General features: G+C 44.8%; 1 protein-coding gene across 1 annotated transcript in view; it reads left to right on the top strand.

The window, feature by feature from the left end:
- The window catches only part of grm8b (glutamate receptor, metabotropic 8b), a 78,190-nt gene that overhangs the window by 31,066 nt on the left and 28,607 nt on the right, over positions 1-18,517 (top strand). The window contains exon 7 of the mRNA XM_034534383.1: positions 9,867-10,067. Coding sequence (XP_034390274.1) covers positions 9,867-10,067 — 201 coding nt within the window. The remainder of the gene's footprint in view (positions 1-9,866; positions 10,068-18,517) is intronic.

Below are 18,517 nucleotides of genomic sequence, written 5' to 3'. Positions count from 1 at the left end.
TCAACACGGGTTCTTTAGTAAGAAGTCAACACGGGTTCTTTAGTAAGCAGTCAACACGGGTTCTTTAGTAAGCAGTCAACACGGGTTCTTTAGTAAGAAGTCAACACGGGTTCTTTAGTAAGAAGTCAACACGGGTTCTTTAGTAAGCAGTCAACACAGGTTCTTTAGTAAGCAGTCAACACGGGTTCTTTAGTAAGACGTCAACACGGGTTCTTTAGTAAGCAGTAAACACGGGTTCTTTAGTAAGACGTCAACACGGGTTCTTTAGTAAGCAGTCAACACGGGTTCTTTAGTAAGCAGTAAACACGGGTTCTTTAGTAAGAAGTCAACACGGGTTCTTTAGTAAGCAGTAAACACGGGTTCTTTAGTAAGAAGTCAACACGGGTTCTTTAGTAAGCAGTAAACACGGGTTCTTTAGTAAGAAGTCAACACGGGTTCTTTAGTAAGCAGTCAACACGGGTTCTTTAGTAAGAAGTCAACACGGGTTCTTTAGTAAGCAGTAAACACGGGTTCTTTAGTAAGAAGTCAACACGGGTTCTTTAGTAAGCAGTCAACACGGGTTCTTTAGTAAGCAGTAAACACGGGTTCTTTAGTAAGCAGTAAACACGGGTTCTTTAGTAAGCAGTCAACACGGGTTCTTTAGTAAGCAGTCAACACGGGTTCTTTAGTAAGCAGTCAACACGGGTTCTTTAGTAAGCAGTAAACACGGGTTCTTTAGTAAGCAGTCAACACGGGTTCTTTAGTAAGCAGTCAACACGGGTTCTTTAGTAAGCAGTAAACACGGGTTCTTTAGTAAGCAGTCAACACGGGTTCTTTAGTAAGCAGTCAACATGGGTTCTTTAGTAAGCAGTCAACACGGGTTCTTTAGTAAGCAGTCAACATGGGTTCTTTAGTAAGCAGTAAACACGGGTTCTTTAGTAAGAAGTCAACACGGGTTCTTTAGTAAGCAGTCAACACGGGTTCTTTAGTAAGAAGTCAACACGGGTTCTTTAGTAAGCAGTAAACACGGGTTCTTTAGTAAGCAGTCAACACGGGTTCTTTAGTAAGCAGTAAACACGGGTTCTTTAGTAAGCAGTAAACACGGGTTCTTTAGTAAGCAGTCAACACGGGTTCTTTAGTAAGCAGTCAACACGGGTTCTTTAGTAAGCAGTAAACACGGGTTCTTTAGTAAGAAGTAAACACGGGTTCTTTAGTAAGCAGTCAACACGGGTTCTTTAGTAAGCAGTCAACACGGGTTCTTTAGTAAGCAGTCAACACGGGTTCTTTAGTAAGCAGTAAACACGGGTTCTTTAGTAAGCAGTCAACACGGGTTCTTTAGTAAGCAGTCAACATGGGTTCTTTAGTAAGCAGTCAACACGGGTTCTTTAGTAAGCAGTCAACATGGGTTTAAAAAAGCCAAGATGGCGACGGCCAAATCGCTAAACTCAAGGCTTCATTCAACAAGTCAAACCAACGGGTGACGTCATGGCGGCCACGCCCACTTCTTATTTACAGTCCGTTTCATCGGCCGATTAGTTCGTTAGCCGACTGAGGACCAGGTGGGACCGCGTTCACACAATAACATGCTGTTAAGACAGAAAGTATATGAATAAGTCATCAACCTGGTTCACCTAACATTTACTGGCAACCCTAAAATAATCAGAGGGATTATGTCTTTCTCTTGGATGATGTGTTATTCAGGGTTAACGGGGTCCGTTGTCTCTTCGGGCCACTCCACCGCTCGACCTCGCCCTCCTTTATATTCATGAGCTGCATTTCTACCCGGCGCTGAATGCCAATCAACACGCTGGATAATCATTTTTCTGGGCGTCGGAGCACTCGACCCGGTAACATCGGAGCATCTCTCACATCCTCCCTCGGTGATTAATCCAGCATTCGCTTCGTAACAATGAATATGAAGACGTGTTTGTCAAGAAACAGGAGGTTGCCTTTCAGGAGAGCTGCAATCAGCTGGTAACACTTTCTCAGCTTGAACCTTCTGACAGCGAGCTCTGGACTTATTTAGTTGGATTCACAAAAAGATACTTAAAGGTACAGGGTAGCATCTACTGGCAGAAATGGAAACACACTAGTAATAAGGAGTGTGCAATTGTGTTTGTGTTGGAATGAGCCGTTTACTCCATGTTTCTACAGTAGCCCAGAAAGGACAAACCAAGTTGGCTCTTGAGAAACCACTGTAGCTCCTTCACGCACTTTGCACATTGGGGAAGTTTCAGTTGGTTGCGATCTGCATCATCCTACACACACTGGCCCTTTAAGAGCCCGGAAGTAAGAAGTGATGTATCACTTTTCTCACCGGCATCAAAGTGATCTGATAACAGTGAATGAACAAGAACTCAAGACAATTGGGCAAATGTGACAAAGAAACTCTTAAAACGATATTAATATATGTACCACTAGGGGGCAGAATACCTTTTGTTGCATGCAAAGTCAATGGAAAGACCAGATTACATACAAACTGATCCAGAGTGGCTCAGAGTGAGATAGTTAGCCTAATGGTAGCGTGACCAGATACAAGCAGTTTTAGGGATTAGCCCAATAAAAAATCTAATGCCGGTCTTTGTCTTACATTAGAAGAGGTAAGAAAGAGTAATAATATACACAATAAAAGAGGGAGATAATATTTCAGAAGAATTGGTGCTCAACTCTGTGACTCACATGGTGTATAGACTGGGGCTCCTCTGCTCTCGCCTGCTGAGTCCCTCGCTGCTGACTGCTGAGTCCCTCCCTGCTGAGTCCCTCGCTGCTGACTGCTGAGTCCCTCCCTGCTGAGTCCCTCCCTGCTGAGTCCCTCGCTGCTGCCTGCTGAGTCCCTCGCTGCTGACTGCTGAGTCCCTCGCTGCTGCCTGCTGAGTCCCTCTCTGCTGAGTCCCTCGCTGCTGCCTGCTGAGTCCCTCCCTGCTGAGTCCCTCGCTGCTGACTGCTGAGTCTCTCGCTGCTGACTGCTGAGTCGCTCGCTGCTGAGTCCCTCGCTGCTGCCTGCTGAGTCCCTCGCTGCTGCCTGCTGAGTCCCTCGCTGCTGACTGCTGAGTCGCTCGCTGCTGCCTGATGAGTCCCTCGCTGCTGACTGCTGAGTCCCTCGCTGCTGAGTCCCTCGCTGCTGACTGCTGAGTCGCTCGCTGCTGCCTGCTGAGTCCCTCGCTGCTGACTGCTGAGTCCCTCGCTGCTGAGTCCCTCGCTGCTGACTGCTGAGTCGCTCGCTGCTGCCTGCTGAGTCCCTCGCTGCTGCCTGCTGAGTCCCTCCCTGCTGAGTCCCTCGCTGCTGACTGCTGAGTCCCTCCCTGCTGAGTCCCTCGCTGCTGCCTGCTGAGTCCCTCCCTGCTGAGTCCCTCGCTGCTGACTGCTGAGTCCCTTGCTGTCCCCCTGCTGAGTCCCTCGCTGCTGACTGCTCAGTCCCTGCAGCAGCTTGTAATCTTGCCTGAGTCAGGGGGACTTTCTTTGTGTGGGACGGGGGGCTGACGAGGGCCAAAAATCCTTTTAAAAACACGACCCGACACACAAAACGTGATTTGCAGGAACTTGTAGAGTAAATGCAGGAATTGAAAGAGCAGAACGGCGGCGTCAGCGCTCCGTCCCAGCATGCCGAGCGGCTTTGATTGGACTGCGGCTGTCGGGTCGCGTGGGATTGTGTCATCACACAAACAGACAAACCGCAGAGTCAGCAGGTCAGCGTCTACCTGTGTGTGTGTGTGTGTGTGTGTGTGAGTGTGAGTGTGTGTGAGTGTGTGTGTGTGCAGCCTTGTGTCGTTGCAGCTTTACTTCATAGCTGTACAGATGTGAGCTCAGCAGTGGTGGAAGAAGACCTCTGATTCTTTAACTTAAAAGTAGAATCATTCTAAATATAGCTAGTGGGAGGAGCCAAGTTCAGCTGAACATTGAATTAAACCTGCTTGCTTTTCACACCCGGAGGTTGTAGGTTGTAGTATGAAATTCATTTAAATTAAATTAAAAACTGGTTCGTCATGAAATAATACCGTGGCCTCGTTGTTTCCTATGAATTCTGGGATGTGGGTGCAACCCTCGGCATGTTCCTCACAGTCCTGTGACCCTCTCAGTAGAAGAAGAAGCAATCCCTCCAGACGGCTCAGACAAAGGCCCGCTGCTTAATTATTATGAATTAACATAATTACATATCCATGAGTCACGTTGGCCTGAGGTCTAAAGGGTAACGATGCACTCTGGGATCATGTTGCTGCCCCCCCCCCCCCACACCTCCTCTGAGCACCTCATTTCGTGCCAGACAGTGTGTGTCGCTTCCAATACTGTCATTACCCCCCCCCCCCCCCCATTAGAAAATAAAGGTATTCTCCTCCATCTTTCCCACGTTAGCGTCATAATGTCCCCTCAGTGAAGACGTTCAAGTAGTTAGTTCGTTAACTAATGATGTCGATTTTTTAAAAGGCTGCGTGTCGAAAATTAGCAGATTGACATATTGTATTAATCAATTAAGGTTGGGATCTTGGTTTCCGTTGAAGCTGCTGAAATATTTTTAGCAACCAAATATTGATCCTCCAGCCAAATCAATGAGTCCGGTAGCTTTTCAGCGTCCAGCTCGTCTTCCCGTCTGAAGGTCAAGAAGCCGAGTGGCTCTGAAGGCCTCGGCCGCCTGTCAGCCGTCCATCCGTCCATCCGTCCATCAATAATCAGGGTTCTGTGTGTGCGCCAGTGGATTATGGAGGTCCTCGTCTGAACAGCTGATCTCCACGACGGTTGAGAGTTGTTTTCACGTTTTATTCAATTCATGTCCTCAGCGTCAAAAAAGTCTAATGATTTATGGATAAATAAGTATTAGTAGAATCATTTTTATTTGGGGGATTCTCATATGCTAACGCTGCGTTCACACCGCGTGAGTTTACTCGCCCGACTATTTGTGGTTTATTCGCGTCTTAGAGGGGGCGTGGCTTATCTCCATGGAAACAGTTATAACTTCATTCATCCACCACGGAAGAAATAACCACTAGTTCTGCTTTATATTTGTTGTGGAAATCCCACAAACGTCGGAACATCTAACGCCCTTGTGTTTGGGTTCATAACATTAATATAATATATATATATATATTTATACATAACATCACCCGTAGGCTCACACAGCTCGATAACTTCCAGCGCTACTAGAGCAGCAGCAGCCAGGGGGCGGAGCTTCTCAACGCTGATTGGCTCTCGCAACTCACGGTCGGGCGAAATATTTCAACTTTGGCGAATGAGGCACATTTTTGGCTTCGCTCTATTCTCTCTATTCTCTCTATTCGCTCTATTCTCTCTATTCGCTCTATTCTCTCTATTCGCTCTATCTATTCTCTCTATTCTCTCTATTCGCTCTATTCTCTCTATTCGCTCTATCTATTCTCTCTATTCTCTCTATTCTCTCTATTCGCTCTGTCTATTCTCTCTATTCTCTCTATTCGCTCTATTCTCTCTATTCGCTCTATTCGGTCTATTCGCTCTATTCGCTCTATCTATTCTCTCTATTCTCTCTATTCTCTCTATTCTCTCTATTCGCTCTATTCGCTCTATTCGCTCTATCTATTCTCTCTATTCTCTCTATTCTCTCTATTCTCTCTATTCGCTCTATTCTGTCTATTCTGTCTATTCTGTCTATTCTCTCTATTTGCTCTATTCTCTCTATTCGCTCTATTCGCTCTATTCTGTCTATTCTGTCTATTCTGTCTATTCTGTCTATTCTGTCTATTCTCTCTATTTGCTCTATTCGCTCTATTCTCTCTATTCTCTCTATTCGCTCTATTCGCTCTATTCTGTCTATTCTGTCTATTCTGTCTATTCTGTCTATTCTGTCTATTCTCTCTATTTGCTCTATTCGCTCTATTCTCTCTATTCTCTCTATTTGCTCTATTCTCTCTATTCGCTCTATTTGCTCTATTCTCTCTATTCTGTCTATTCTGTCTATTCTGTCTATTCTCTCTATTCTCTCTATTCGCTCTATTCACTCTATTCTCTCTATTCTCTCTATTCTCTCTATTCGCTCTGTTCGCTCTATTCTCTCTATTCTGTCTATTCTGTCTATTCTGTCTATTCTCTCTATTCTGTCTATTCTGTCTATTCTGTCTATTCTCTCTATTCTGTCTATTCTGTCTATTCTGTCTATTCTCTCTATTCGTTTTATTCGCTCTATTCTCTCTATTCGCTCTATTCTCTCTATTCTCTCTATTCGCTCTGTTCGCTCTATTCTCTCTATTCGCTCTATTCTCTCTATTCTCTCTATTCGCATTAATTCTGAAATGTTTTAGCCTCTATTCTTCTAAATTGTACCACATTCGGCCCGTTACAGGTGTGTCGAATTATCCGTTAGCATTTCCTGTTCCTCTGGATCTCGAGGGAACGTCGTTCTTTCATCATTCTCTATGATCTCCGAGCAGATTTAAAGACATTCACGTGCACTCTCAGATGGTGGTGATGAAAGCCTCAGCAGCGTGAGTTATGATGAGTTATGATGAGTTATGATGAGTTATGATGAGTTATGATGAGTTATGATGAGTTATGACTCAGAGCTGGAGAGCTGTTTGTGGATCCTGTCGACCGAGCAGCCTGCTGAAGTACTCAGATCAAAAATATCAAGTTTAAAACAAACCGCAGAGTTGTGGGAATAATATCAAATAGTTTTTATTTTTGCATATTCAAAAGATCCCTATATGATTTCTGGAATAGCCACAAATAATGGATGCTGTTTCTTGGTGGAGTTTTTCTTCTCTGGTGTTTTTGAAGGTAGAGAGGATCTTCCCCTCCTGGAGAATCCACAAACACAGTTCCACGAGAGAACATGAATATTTGATTCTATTCTTCAGCCCCGTTGAGCAATATGTTCTCTGTGTTAAGAGCCTCGTTGTTTTCTCACCTTTTTACAACACTGTTCCTTTGTGTTCTTTTGCAGATTCCCTTGAAATAAACTGAGTGGATATAAAAGACAGATTTGCATTTTAATTTCTTTTGCGTGTTTCTATTTTTTTTCTTCTTCTTTTGTGCTGCAGTTTGTTTGGTTAGTAAAAAAAAAAAAAACGGGCAGATGAATAAGAAGCGATGTCGACAGAAGCCCCGAGTCTTTCTTTTCTTCTGTGAATGCAGCCGTGATCTCCGGGGGAGGAAAGCTTCCTCCGATCCAGCAGCTGTTTAGAGCGTCGCGGAGCTCGGGAACGTTGTGCAAAGTGTGCGTTTCTATTGTCGGCACCCTGAAAGGAAGAAAGTGTCCTTTCTGTTGGCTTCTTAGTGGCGACGTCTCAGATGTTTTTTTGATCTGACCCAGAACCCCTTAAAAAACGAGACGTGACCGGTCTGCATTTTTTTTCTTAGAGTCACTTCCTACACATAAAGATAAGCAGAAAACCGTGTTTTAAATATGCAGTAAAAATGAAGAAAAAGCCATTCATGGTCGAGGGACGAATGTTTGAGCAGCTCCCATCTTGTCAGGAAACGTCTTTATTGATCTGACACCGACCGACGTCGCTGACAAACAACCGACCCAATCAAAACGCTCCCGTTAATGTAAATAACAAGACACGCCGGTTCCCCCTGAACTCCTCCCGTCGTCGCTAACCTCCGTAATTAGTTTTCTGTTTATCTCATTTACAAATCTAATTGAAACCGACGGATGCCTGTGAGGGCGACGCGCAAACAGAAACACGTCATTAGCGACGGTGCGTTCAGGTTCCCAGACGTGCCGCTCGCTTTTCCCCTTCCTGTCCGAGGTCGGCGGATGATTCGTGAGGTTTTGGTTTAGTAAACGTCTTCAGAGTTGTGACTGCTGTGTGAGACCGTGTAGACGGAGAACGTGTTTGTTTCAGGACGTTTGAGAGAGGAGGAACCCTGTTGAGTTATTGGTCTTCACTTAGGACTTGATGGTCTTCACTTAGGACTTGATGGTCTTCACTTAGGACTTGATGGTCTTTATTTAGGATTTGATGGTCTTCACTTAGGATTTGATGGTCTTCTTTTAGGATTTGATGGTCTTCACTTAGGACTTGTAGGTCTTTACTAAGGATTTGATGGTCTTTACTAAGGACTTGTTGGTCTTTACTAAGGATTTGATGGTCTTCACTTAGGACTTGATGGTCTTTATTTAGGATTTGTGGTCTTCACTTAGGACTTGATGGTCTTCACTTAGGACTTGATGGTCTTTATTTAGGATTTGTTGGTCTTCACTTAGGACTTGATGGTCTTCACTTAGGACTTAATGGTCTTTACTAAGGATTTGATGGTCTTCACTTAGGACTTGATAGTCTTTGTTTATGATTTGATGGTCTTTACTAAGTACTTGATGGTCTTTACTTAGGATTTGTTGGTCTTCACTTGGGATTTGATGGTCTTTACTTAGGATTTGATGGTTTTTACTTAGGACTTGTTGGTCTTCACTTAGGATTTGATAGTCTTTACTTAGGATTTGTTAGTCTTCACTTAGGACTTGATGGTCTTTATTTCGGATTTGATGGTCTTGACTTATGACTAATTGTTCTTGACTGAGGACTTGTTGGTCTTGACTAATTGTTCTTGACTGAGGACTTGTTGGTCTTGACTTGAATATTGTTGGTCTTGACTAATTGTTCTTGACTGAGGACTTGTTGGTCTTGACTTGTGGGTCTTGACCTGTTAAAGACTTGTTGCTGCTGACTCTGGACTTGTTCTACGTGACTGGAATGCTAGATGAACAAGTCCGATTATATTTAAATCTAAATGAAGACGCGCCTGCTGGTTTGTGGACGCCTCTGAGAAGCTTCTCCCACATAAATTCCCGGTGAACCCGGCTGACACGCATTCAAAACGATGCATTCAGGCACCGTTAGAATTTACAGGATCAAAACATGTGTGTTCTTTAAATATTGAAGAGACTCCTCATAATAATCCGCTCCTCGGCTCGTTTATTACCGCCGTGCAGACGCGTGATCGGTCTTCCCTTCCGGAGCAAACGTCTCCCATTGGACGGATCCCCCGCCGCCGTTAAAATTTAATTGGATTTCATTTCTAAGCTCCTATTAATTCAAGGGAAGTCACGTCTGTTGATGGAGGGTCCCGTCCGGCAGTTGGTTTCCTCCTCCTCTTTTTCCTTTTTTCACATCCTCACATCCATTTCTTTTCTTCACGTCTGGCGTCATGGCGGCTCTGATAACGCCGGCCAGTCAGTCAAAAACCTTTCGGAAGGAGTCAACGGAGTTTTCAAAATAAAAGCTGACGAAAAAAAAAGTAAAGAGCTCGGGCAGAATTCAGTGGAGTTTGATGTGTTCTGTCAGGAGCCGATAACGACGATGATTAACGAGTCATTAATATTGTCGTGAAATCCACGGTGACGTCTGTGTAGGAGGAAACCTACGGAAGCAAAAGACGTGTTCAGATCCGTGTTGAACAGCTGACGGCGTCACTATGACGACGCCACTTATTTTCAGACCACAAATGGGTTTCTATAGGAATGAAGACGAGGGATGGAGGGTCCAGTGGGAGGGTCCAGATGGAGATGATGCTGGAAGATGCTGAGCATGATGATGAGGATGATGAAGATGAGGTTTGGTTTGGAAAGGGGCGGGGCTAGAAATACCCGTAACAAAAATAAGAGTATTGATTTCATAACACTTGCTCACAATTGTACTTTTTTCCCCCCAATTTTGATGGGATTGTTTATCTGAAACAGAAGGAAAAAAATTATTTATCCTTTGTTCTTTTTTTAATTATAAAGACCTTACAGTTGTCTCTCTATCACGTCACATGATCTCCATCAGTCGCCCGGTTGTCGTTGGATTGACGCATGCACATGTTTTTTTTTTTTCTAAACACTTTCTCATCCATTGAAGTTGAGGCAAAAATGTCAATCTGGAAGTTGTGAAACGTTACAAAACACAAACCGCTTGTTTTCATTGCGTCCGTTTCAGGGCTGGAGAAAGTGGGCCGGGACTCCACCTACGAGCAGGAGGGGAAGGTTCAGTTTGTGATGGACGCCGTGTACGCCGTGGCCCACGCTCTGCACCACATGCACCGCGAGCTCTGCGCCGGCTACCCGGGCCTCTGCCCCCGCATGGCCAACGTCGACGGCAAGGAGCTGCTGGCCCACATCCGCGCCGTCGGCTTCAACGGTAGGACCGCCATCGTTGTTCATCATCACGTGCTTATCAATGAGACCGTGTCTCCTCCCGTCTGAAGACACCGAGTCGGCCTCTGTGTTCAACGCTGTGTGTTTTAGCGTCTGTCTCTTTAAGGCCCCCCCATCCCCAAAATATGGTCCACCTTAAAAATACTGCAAGCAACTTATGTTTTCTGTTGGTTCTGGCGCCCCCTGTGGACTAGAGTGGTAGTGTCTTTGAGCGCCAGAGTCCCTTTAGAAAACCTCTCATTTTACTGCAGCAGGGGTCTGACAGTCGCTCTTAGTCCTGGTTCTGGTTCTCCCACCCTGGGTCTACCCCCCCCCCCCCACCACCAAACCACGCAAATAGTTGTTGCATCACCTAAATTGGCGAATCCGAGTTGAATGAAGCCCATTTTGATTTTGGTAGAGTTCTGATGGCGAGTCGGTGTAACTTGTGTCGGAGCCATGTGGCTTCCTGTGAGTTTGAATCCTCACCGCCTCCTCAGTCGACACCTCAAACAAGTTCTCTGCGTCTCGACAAATATTTGTCCTTGAATTTCTTCGCCATTTTTTTCGAGGACCCGAGAGATTGTTTTTTTCTGTTGGAGACCAGAAAAAACAATCTCACTTGTCCAGACGTTGGTCAGGAGGACTTCCCTCCCGCTGTTATTCATTTCCTTCTTTTCCTTCGCCATCCGTCTTCGTTGCGGCCGACCTCCTCCCCGGGGCGAAGGCCCTCGTCAGCAGGAAGTGTGAACGCTGACGCCCTCGTCGGGGAATCCTCCCGCTCGTTATTAAAACACACAATACGGTCGCCAGGTCTTTGTGTCCTCCTGTCTTTTTTCTGGTCTTCATTATTCTGCTCAGTGGGAGCTGCTGCAGTCTGATGATTCGTCAGCTTTCACACAACTTTAATAATCAGAAGCTGTCACTTAGGTTCATCAACAAGCCTGCAAGGCTCATCTCTGGGGGAGCTTGGGTCTGGGGGGGCGTTGTGGTTCGGGCAAGTTTAGTTGAGAGCAGGCGTGTCAATATCAGCTCGTGCATCGACGAGCTTTTCAAAATAAGATTCCGTCTTCACAGGAAACTCGTCAACGAAGTTCCTCAGATCGTCGTCCGTCTTTATACTTCCTCTTTCATAATCACGTGGATAAAATGAATAAGAAATATTTTGTGGGATATCTATGAATTACGGTGCGGTATAGGTACGGGTGCTGGACGAGACCAGCCGGTCCTGATTGTTAGTTTATTTTGAAGCCTCTAATGTAGCTACACGTTTCTTTCCTCCCGATCCTCCCCAACCTCAAAGGTAAAACTGCGTCTAGTACGTCTTTTTTCTTTTTGGCTCACCCAATATTTGTAGCCATAACTACGAAAAGACGGGAGGGGCGATGGACGTATCCAACAGACAGGAACCCACATGTTACTTGTTACTTAGCAACAGCACTAAGTATTTTATCATCTTTTAATGAAATTTTTCACGATTGTTTCCTAAACCTAACTAAGTATTTTACCATATTTTACTATCCCTAAGTATTCTACCAACGTTTCCTGAGCCAAACGTAAGTATTTCGTGATCTTTTCTTAGTATTTACATTGACAAACACTTGAAACGATGGAGGCATTTGCAAATGACAACGTAGTATGAAAGTCAGAAGTTTATTTTGAAAAGGCCGTATTCGTGTAACAAGCGTAAATTGACTGCAATTAAGACGGAAAAGAAACGTGATGAATAACTTTTATAAGATATCATACGAACTGTTGTATGAGGATACGTTGGACTTACTGGAAGCTTGTAGAAGGATATTTCATGATTTATTAGTGTTTCTTCCCTCTGTTCAGATTGTGAGATGAACCTCCCTCTGAGGCTGAATCAAGGCCGACGGAGCTCATTTTCCCACTTCTGAACATTTCTTAACTTAACTTCATTCGTCGCCGAGGACGACCTTCTTTTCACGGCTCCGCTCGGAGAATCTCTCATTTAAAGCGCTGAAGATGAATGTTGACTGTTTCTTTTCTTTTTCAAGGTCAGTGTGTTTTGTTAATCTCCAAAAGAAAGCATTTAATTACAGTTAATTAAGTACAGTATAAAGTACAACATGTACCTCTGAGATGTAGTGGAGTATAAAGTACAACATGTACCTCTGAGATGTAGTGGAGTATAAAGTACAACATGTACCTCTGAGGTGTAGTACAATATAAAGTACAACATGTACCTCTGAGGTGTAGTACAATATAAGGTACAACATGTACCTCTGAGGTGTAGTACAGTATAAAGTACAACATGTACCTCTGAGGTGTAGTACAATATAAAGTACAACATGTACCTCTGAGGTGTAGTACAGTATAAAGTACTACATGTACCTCTGAGATGTAGTACAGTATAAAGTACAACATGTACCTCTGAGGTGTAGTACAGTATAAAGTACAACATGTACCTCTGAGGTGTAGTACAGTATAAAGTACAACATGTACCTCTGAGATGTACTACAGTATAAAGTACAACATGTACCTCTGAGATGTACTACAGTATAAAGTACAACATGTACCTCTGAGATGTAGTACAGTATAAAGTAGTACATGTACCTCTGAGATGTAGTACAGTATAAAGTACAACATGTACCTCTGAGATGTAGTACAGTATAAAGTACAACATGTATCTCTGAGATGTAGTACAGTATAAGGTACAACATGTACCTCTGAGGTGTAGTACAGTATAAGGTACAACATGTACCTCTGAGGTGTAGTACAGTATAAGGTATAACATGTACCTCTGAGATGTAGTACAGTATAAGGTACAACATGTACCTCTGAGGTGTAGTACAGTATAAGGTACAACATGTACCTCTGAGGTGTAGTACAGTATAAGGTATAACATGTACCTCTGAGGTGTAGTACAGTATAAAGTAGTACATGTACCTCTGAGATGTAGTACAGTATAAAGTAGTACATGTACCTCTGAGATGTAGTACAGTATAATGTAGTACATGTACCTCTGAGATGTAGTACAGTATAAAGTAGTACATGTACCTCTGAGATGTAGTACAGTATAACGTAGTACATGTACCTCTGAGGTGTAGTACAGTATAAAGTAGTACATGTACCTCTGAGATGTAGTACAGTATAACGTAGTACATGTACCTCTGAGATGTAGTGGAGTATAAAGTAGCATAAAAGGATAAAAAAGTACGTTCAGTATACTTATTCCAAGTATTTGTACTCGTTGATTAAGAGAAATTTAATTTGCAACTGAGTTTTTTTCCCACTTTCTTCCCCGTCGTTAAAATCTTTTTAACTGCATATTTTCCAACAAAACCAGACATTTGGAGACGTCCCCTCGTCATCATTCTGTGGCTTCCTGTTGAACTTCTTCCACTCCACCGTGAATCCCATTACATTACAATACCTCAGATTGGAGATCTTCCCCTTATGGCTCCTCCTCCTCCACCCTCCTTTTTCCTTTCTACCTGCTCAGCACAGGAAGAGGAGGAGCTTCTGTGGCCGATGTGTGGAGCTCTCTGGGATTCATCTCGGTGCTGGATGTTATTTCTGCAGGAGGGGGAGGAGGACACATTAAACATTGACTCCGCAGTGGGTTTGGCCCACAGGGCTGAAACTGTAAATCTGTGCACGGTTAGAAACAAGAAACGGTTCGTCGCCTCGTTTCGGTGAATTAAAGGCAAACGGGCCAGAAACAGGAAACGTGTCACGCGGAGGAAGATTACTCAGTCATCTCTCAGATTAAAGCCCAGAGCAGGAATCTTATTAAGGAGGAATTCAGCACAATAAAGCAGATTCAGGAAATGTGTGTGTAAAGCGTTCCTGTTCTTGTGTCCTTGTGGGGACCAGTATAAACTGCATGGCCTCCTGTCTCCCAAGTTGTCTTCCACCAGTTTTTAGACACAGAACTTACTTTACTTTAGTTGTGTAAAATATAACTTTGACAGAACTAATGCAGCCTCTGTCTTCAAATCCCACACCTTATAGTTGTTTAGGCACTTTTTGTAGTTGTTTTGCAACCCTTTCCAGTTGTTTCTGTATCTTTTTGGTTGTTTTGTCCCTTCCGGTGGTCAGTTTGCAACCCGTTTGTTGTCATTTTGCATCATTTTGTTGTTGTTCTGTGTGTCTTTTTAGTTCATGTGCACCTCTTTGTGGTCGTTTACTTTAAGTCTTTCCCCGGTTAGTTTGTGTCTCGTTGACCTTTGCCCCCTGGGCCCGTTCACTAATCCATCCATGCACTATTTTCACAATTGACATAAAGCAATATCACTCCTTAAACCTTTATTTAAAATCACAATCAAATCACAAACATGTATAATTCTAGATGAGGAAATGATTAAAAAAGACCAATTAGAAACCACAGCGGCTCAGCGGTGGCCAGGAGGAAGGAACAAGAACTTATTGCTGAAACGTCCATTTATTAAGCACATAATCATTCTTATAATTTGGTATCTTTGGGGAATTACTTCTCCCAAAGGTGCCTGGAGCTCTCATCTTTCCTCTGGGTGCCAAAGATTGGACACGCTTTTTTAATTCTAAGGACTCGCCGCTGAACCTCGAGTCCTCCGTGAAGCTCCGGGTTGCAGCTTCTGCAGCAGCACACGTGCATCACGACCCAATCTGTGCTCAGCAGCATGTGGTTTGTGCCTGATTGAGCCTATTAAGGCCCCCCCCCCCCCCCCCCCCCCCAACCACACACACACACACACACACATGGGCGCTGCTTTTGGGGCATTCTCCTGCATGAATCCGTGAACAGCACGCTCGGTTGAACCTTCACATACATCAAACACTGACATAAATCAAACTGGAGCTGCTCCTCAGTCTTTTTTTATGCTTCGCTTCTCCGAGTGCGGGGGGGGGGGGGGGAGGTGGGGGGCAGCGGGGTTTTCCCATAATGCCATGTATGAAATGCAGCAAAATCCAGGACGAAGCGGCGGTGGCGGCAGGCCTGGGGGCTAATCGACCACTCACCCGCGCTCGCCTCGCCCGTGTGCTTATTTTTAGAGGAGGCCGATCGAGACGCTTAAGCTAATGTTAGCGCTCGCTACGCTAAAGCCGGCCCCATTGTAATGGGCTGTTTGAACACAAGCGAGGTGGAGGGGGGCGGGGCGGGGAGAGATTCCCCCTTGATTCCTTTGGACAGCAGATGCTTACTAAGAGGCGATAAAAACTTGTTGTTGCCGTTTTTTAACAGGGATGCAGGGTGACTGACCCTGTGGAGCTGCAGGAGGAGAAACCCTTTACAGTCAGATCAGGGGGGGGGGGGGGGGGGGGGGGGGGGTACTGCAGGTGAGCGAAGTGATGAAAAATGTGAAGAGCTCATCTCCCGCTAGCACTTCACTTCAAATATGCAGCTTTTTTTCACAAATTGCTGAACAAAGCAGGACGAGGGAAACGACCATCAGCGGTTTTGTTTAAAGGAGTTCTCTCATTTCCTTCAGCTCTAAATTAAATGTCCGGCTTCCTGAAGGAACCGAGCTCGGAGTTTACAGGTCTGTTCAGGTGTCTGGACTCTCGACACGCGGTGGGGTTCGGTGTCTCGGGCCGACGTTAAGACATTGGCAGGTGAACCGCTGTGCAGCCGAAGCTATGGTGTCCTGGGCTTTTATTGTGAAAGGTGAGAAAGGAAAGGGGTGGATGTTACGATGGGTGATACGGTTCAGACTGCGGAGCCTCAGTGTGGTTGTACATCATAGTGCACGTTTTTAATAAGTACGTTGACTGCGATGCCAAACCTCTTTCCAAAAATCTACTTTTTGCCGTAAAATTAAGAATATATAAGAATATATTGTGATATATTATGCGGATTGGTCATACAAGAAAAAGGTCTTTAAGCTTAGCTTGATTTTTATTTTTCTATATGTATATATATATATATATATATATATATATATATATATATATATACATGAGGTTGTTCATCTTTCACGACTTTTAGTGACTTTCTAAGGCAAATAAAACCACAAAACTCCTCCAGGTCACCGTCTGTTAGCAAAGTTTTCAGTTCTCTGTGTGTTTCCTTTCATCACTCTTTCTGAAAAGCTGTAACATGATTTCAGTGTATTACTTATCACAAAATCAGGAGCCACCAACTGTGCCGTGACGAGATTATGAATCTGCCACGGCAACACATTTGGTAAAAAAAAAAAAAAAAAAGCTGATATTTCCTTCAGCTTTGTGAGCTCAAATGAATACACCATTTTTCACGCGAGAGATCAAGACATCTGAGAGGAAAGGGAGCACAAAATCATCGAGGCGTCGAATCCAAACTAATCAAAACTTAAGTGAAGGAGGAGTGAAGGGACCCGAATACGCCGAGGCGAGAGCGTTATCACGCGGATGAATGGACGAGCTTCCCACCGACTCCCAGAAACAATCGATACCAGAGGACGGGTTCAATAAAACTCAGAGGGCCTCGCTTCGCTGTGTTTTTCTGGGCGACGCACACGCTTCCTGTTGTCGGATCCATTCGGGGTCGAAACAGGTGGATTGATGGAGCGTCACGGCTCTTTCTTCTCCGCCGAAGTGACGACAAACTGCAGCGGTGACGAAGCATCTATCGACGGTCTGGAAAATAAAGTTCTCAGCCAGACAGAACGTCACTGGACACCTTGAAGTTATGGTTTGGAACTCAGAGGACGTTGTTGTCAGTGAGAGAGGCCGACAGAACATGTTAATGGTTTGTGATCGGCGAACAGATCTATCAGCTGTCTCTGGCCAGGCTGTTCGATGTAAGAAGAGGACGAAGTTACTAAATGAACATCACGCTGTATTGAAGAAGACTTGAAACTAGAGATTGAGACCAAAAACTAATGTTTACAATGTTTACTGAGGGAATACATCAAGAGAAGTAGAGTCATTTATATAGACTTCTATACAACCAGAGGAGTCGCCCCCTGGTGGTCAGGAGAGAGAATGCAGCTTTAACACATGAAGCATAGACTTCTATACAACCAGAGGAGTCGCCCCCTGGTGGTCAGGAGAGAGAATGCAGCTTTAACACATGAAGGATAGACTTCTATACAACCAGAGGAGTCGCTCCCTGGTGGTCAGGAGAGAGAATGCAGCTTTAACACATGAAGCATAGACTTCTATATAACCAGAGGAGTCGCCCCCTGGTGGTCAGGAGAGAGAATGCAGCTACATGAAGCATAGACTTCTATACAACCAGAGGAGTCGCCCCCCTGGTGGTCAGGAGAGAGAATGTAGCTTTAGCACATGAAGCATAGACTTCTATACAACCAGAGGAGTCGCCCCCTGGTGGTCAGGAGAGAGGATGCAGCTTTAACACATGAAGCATAGACTTCTATACAACCAGAGGATAAAACATGATGGCTTTACTCAGCAGAACCGGAGGTTGACGCCTGGTTGGTAGCAATATAAATGTAAATTGTGTACATCCACCATAATTTTATGAAAGTAATGTTAATGTTAAACTGTATCTTGACCGGATGCCAACAAGCAGCTTTAATTCTGCAGGATAGATTGTTTGTGTCTCAGAGGTTTCACCATCACCTTGTTAATGATGTGGAGCGAGAGGGGGGGGGGGGCAGCTCACCATCCTGAGGCAAGTTTTGGTGACTCAGCGCTGATGTGATTTGTGATGCTTTGATTCGTGTTAAGGATGAAATCAGGGCAGCAGAGAATCAAACCGGCGCCCACTCACTTCATCATAAGTCTGTTTCCTTTTCGTTGTTGTTGTTCCGGCTCTTCGGCTTCAATCTGCCGCTCTTCCTCTTCTCGGCTTCAACGGCTCCGGGAAAAAAAAACTAATCCGCTTCCAGTTCGAGACTCCGCCCCCTCCGCCCCCCCCCCCCCCCCCCCGCCCCCCTCCCCCCCCCCCCCCCCCCAGGAGTGTGCAGCGCTACTGTACGAGAGAGAAGAAGAAGAAGAAGAAGAGGAAGATGAATCTGAAAAACAAAACATTGTGTTTCGGGGGATTAAGTGAACATCCGAGTGTTCTTTGTGACGTGAAACAAGAGAAAACACACCAGATAAAATACACGGATTATATATTTGAAACCATCTCCTGAACCCTGAGACCCCCAGGGTCCGTCTTTGAAATGAGGACCCCTCGAGCTGGAGTGAGGACGGGTTCCCACGAGTCCGCCCCTTCACAGACCTGCCCACGTTATGCTAATCCCATGCACATCTTTTTCTGTTTTTTTTTTTGCATGCTGTTATTTTTTTGGGGCCCTCTTCTTACTCTTACTCTGCATACTCGGGTCCCTAACCAGTCTGGGAGTTGCATAACTTTGGGTACGACTGGGAAGCCGAGGCCTCCGTGGATCCGATGAGTCCATTCGGAGACATTGTCTCAGAACGAGATTGTTTTTTTTAAATTTTATGTGGCGTTCCAGTCTGAAATGACCTGTTGTGACCTTTGGGATAATCACGCACCGACTCCAGACCGGCAGGAGGACGCGTGGCTTCTCTTTGTATTTTCACAATAAAAGG

Source organism: Cyclopterus lumpus, chromosome 6, assembly GCF_009769545.1.
Source record: "Cyclopterus lumpus isolate fCycLum1 chromosome 6, fCycLum1.pri, whole genome shotgun sequence".
NCBI classification, from domain to species: Eukaryota; Metazoa; Chordata; class Actinopteri; order Perciformes; family Cyclopteridae; genus Cyclopterus; species Cyclopterus lumpus.
Note: the sequence above shows the minus strand (reverse complement) of the source record. Positions and strands in the feature narration are given on the sequence as shown.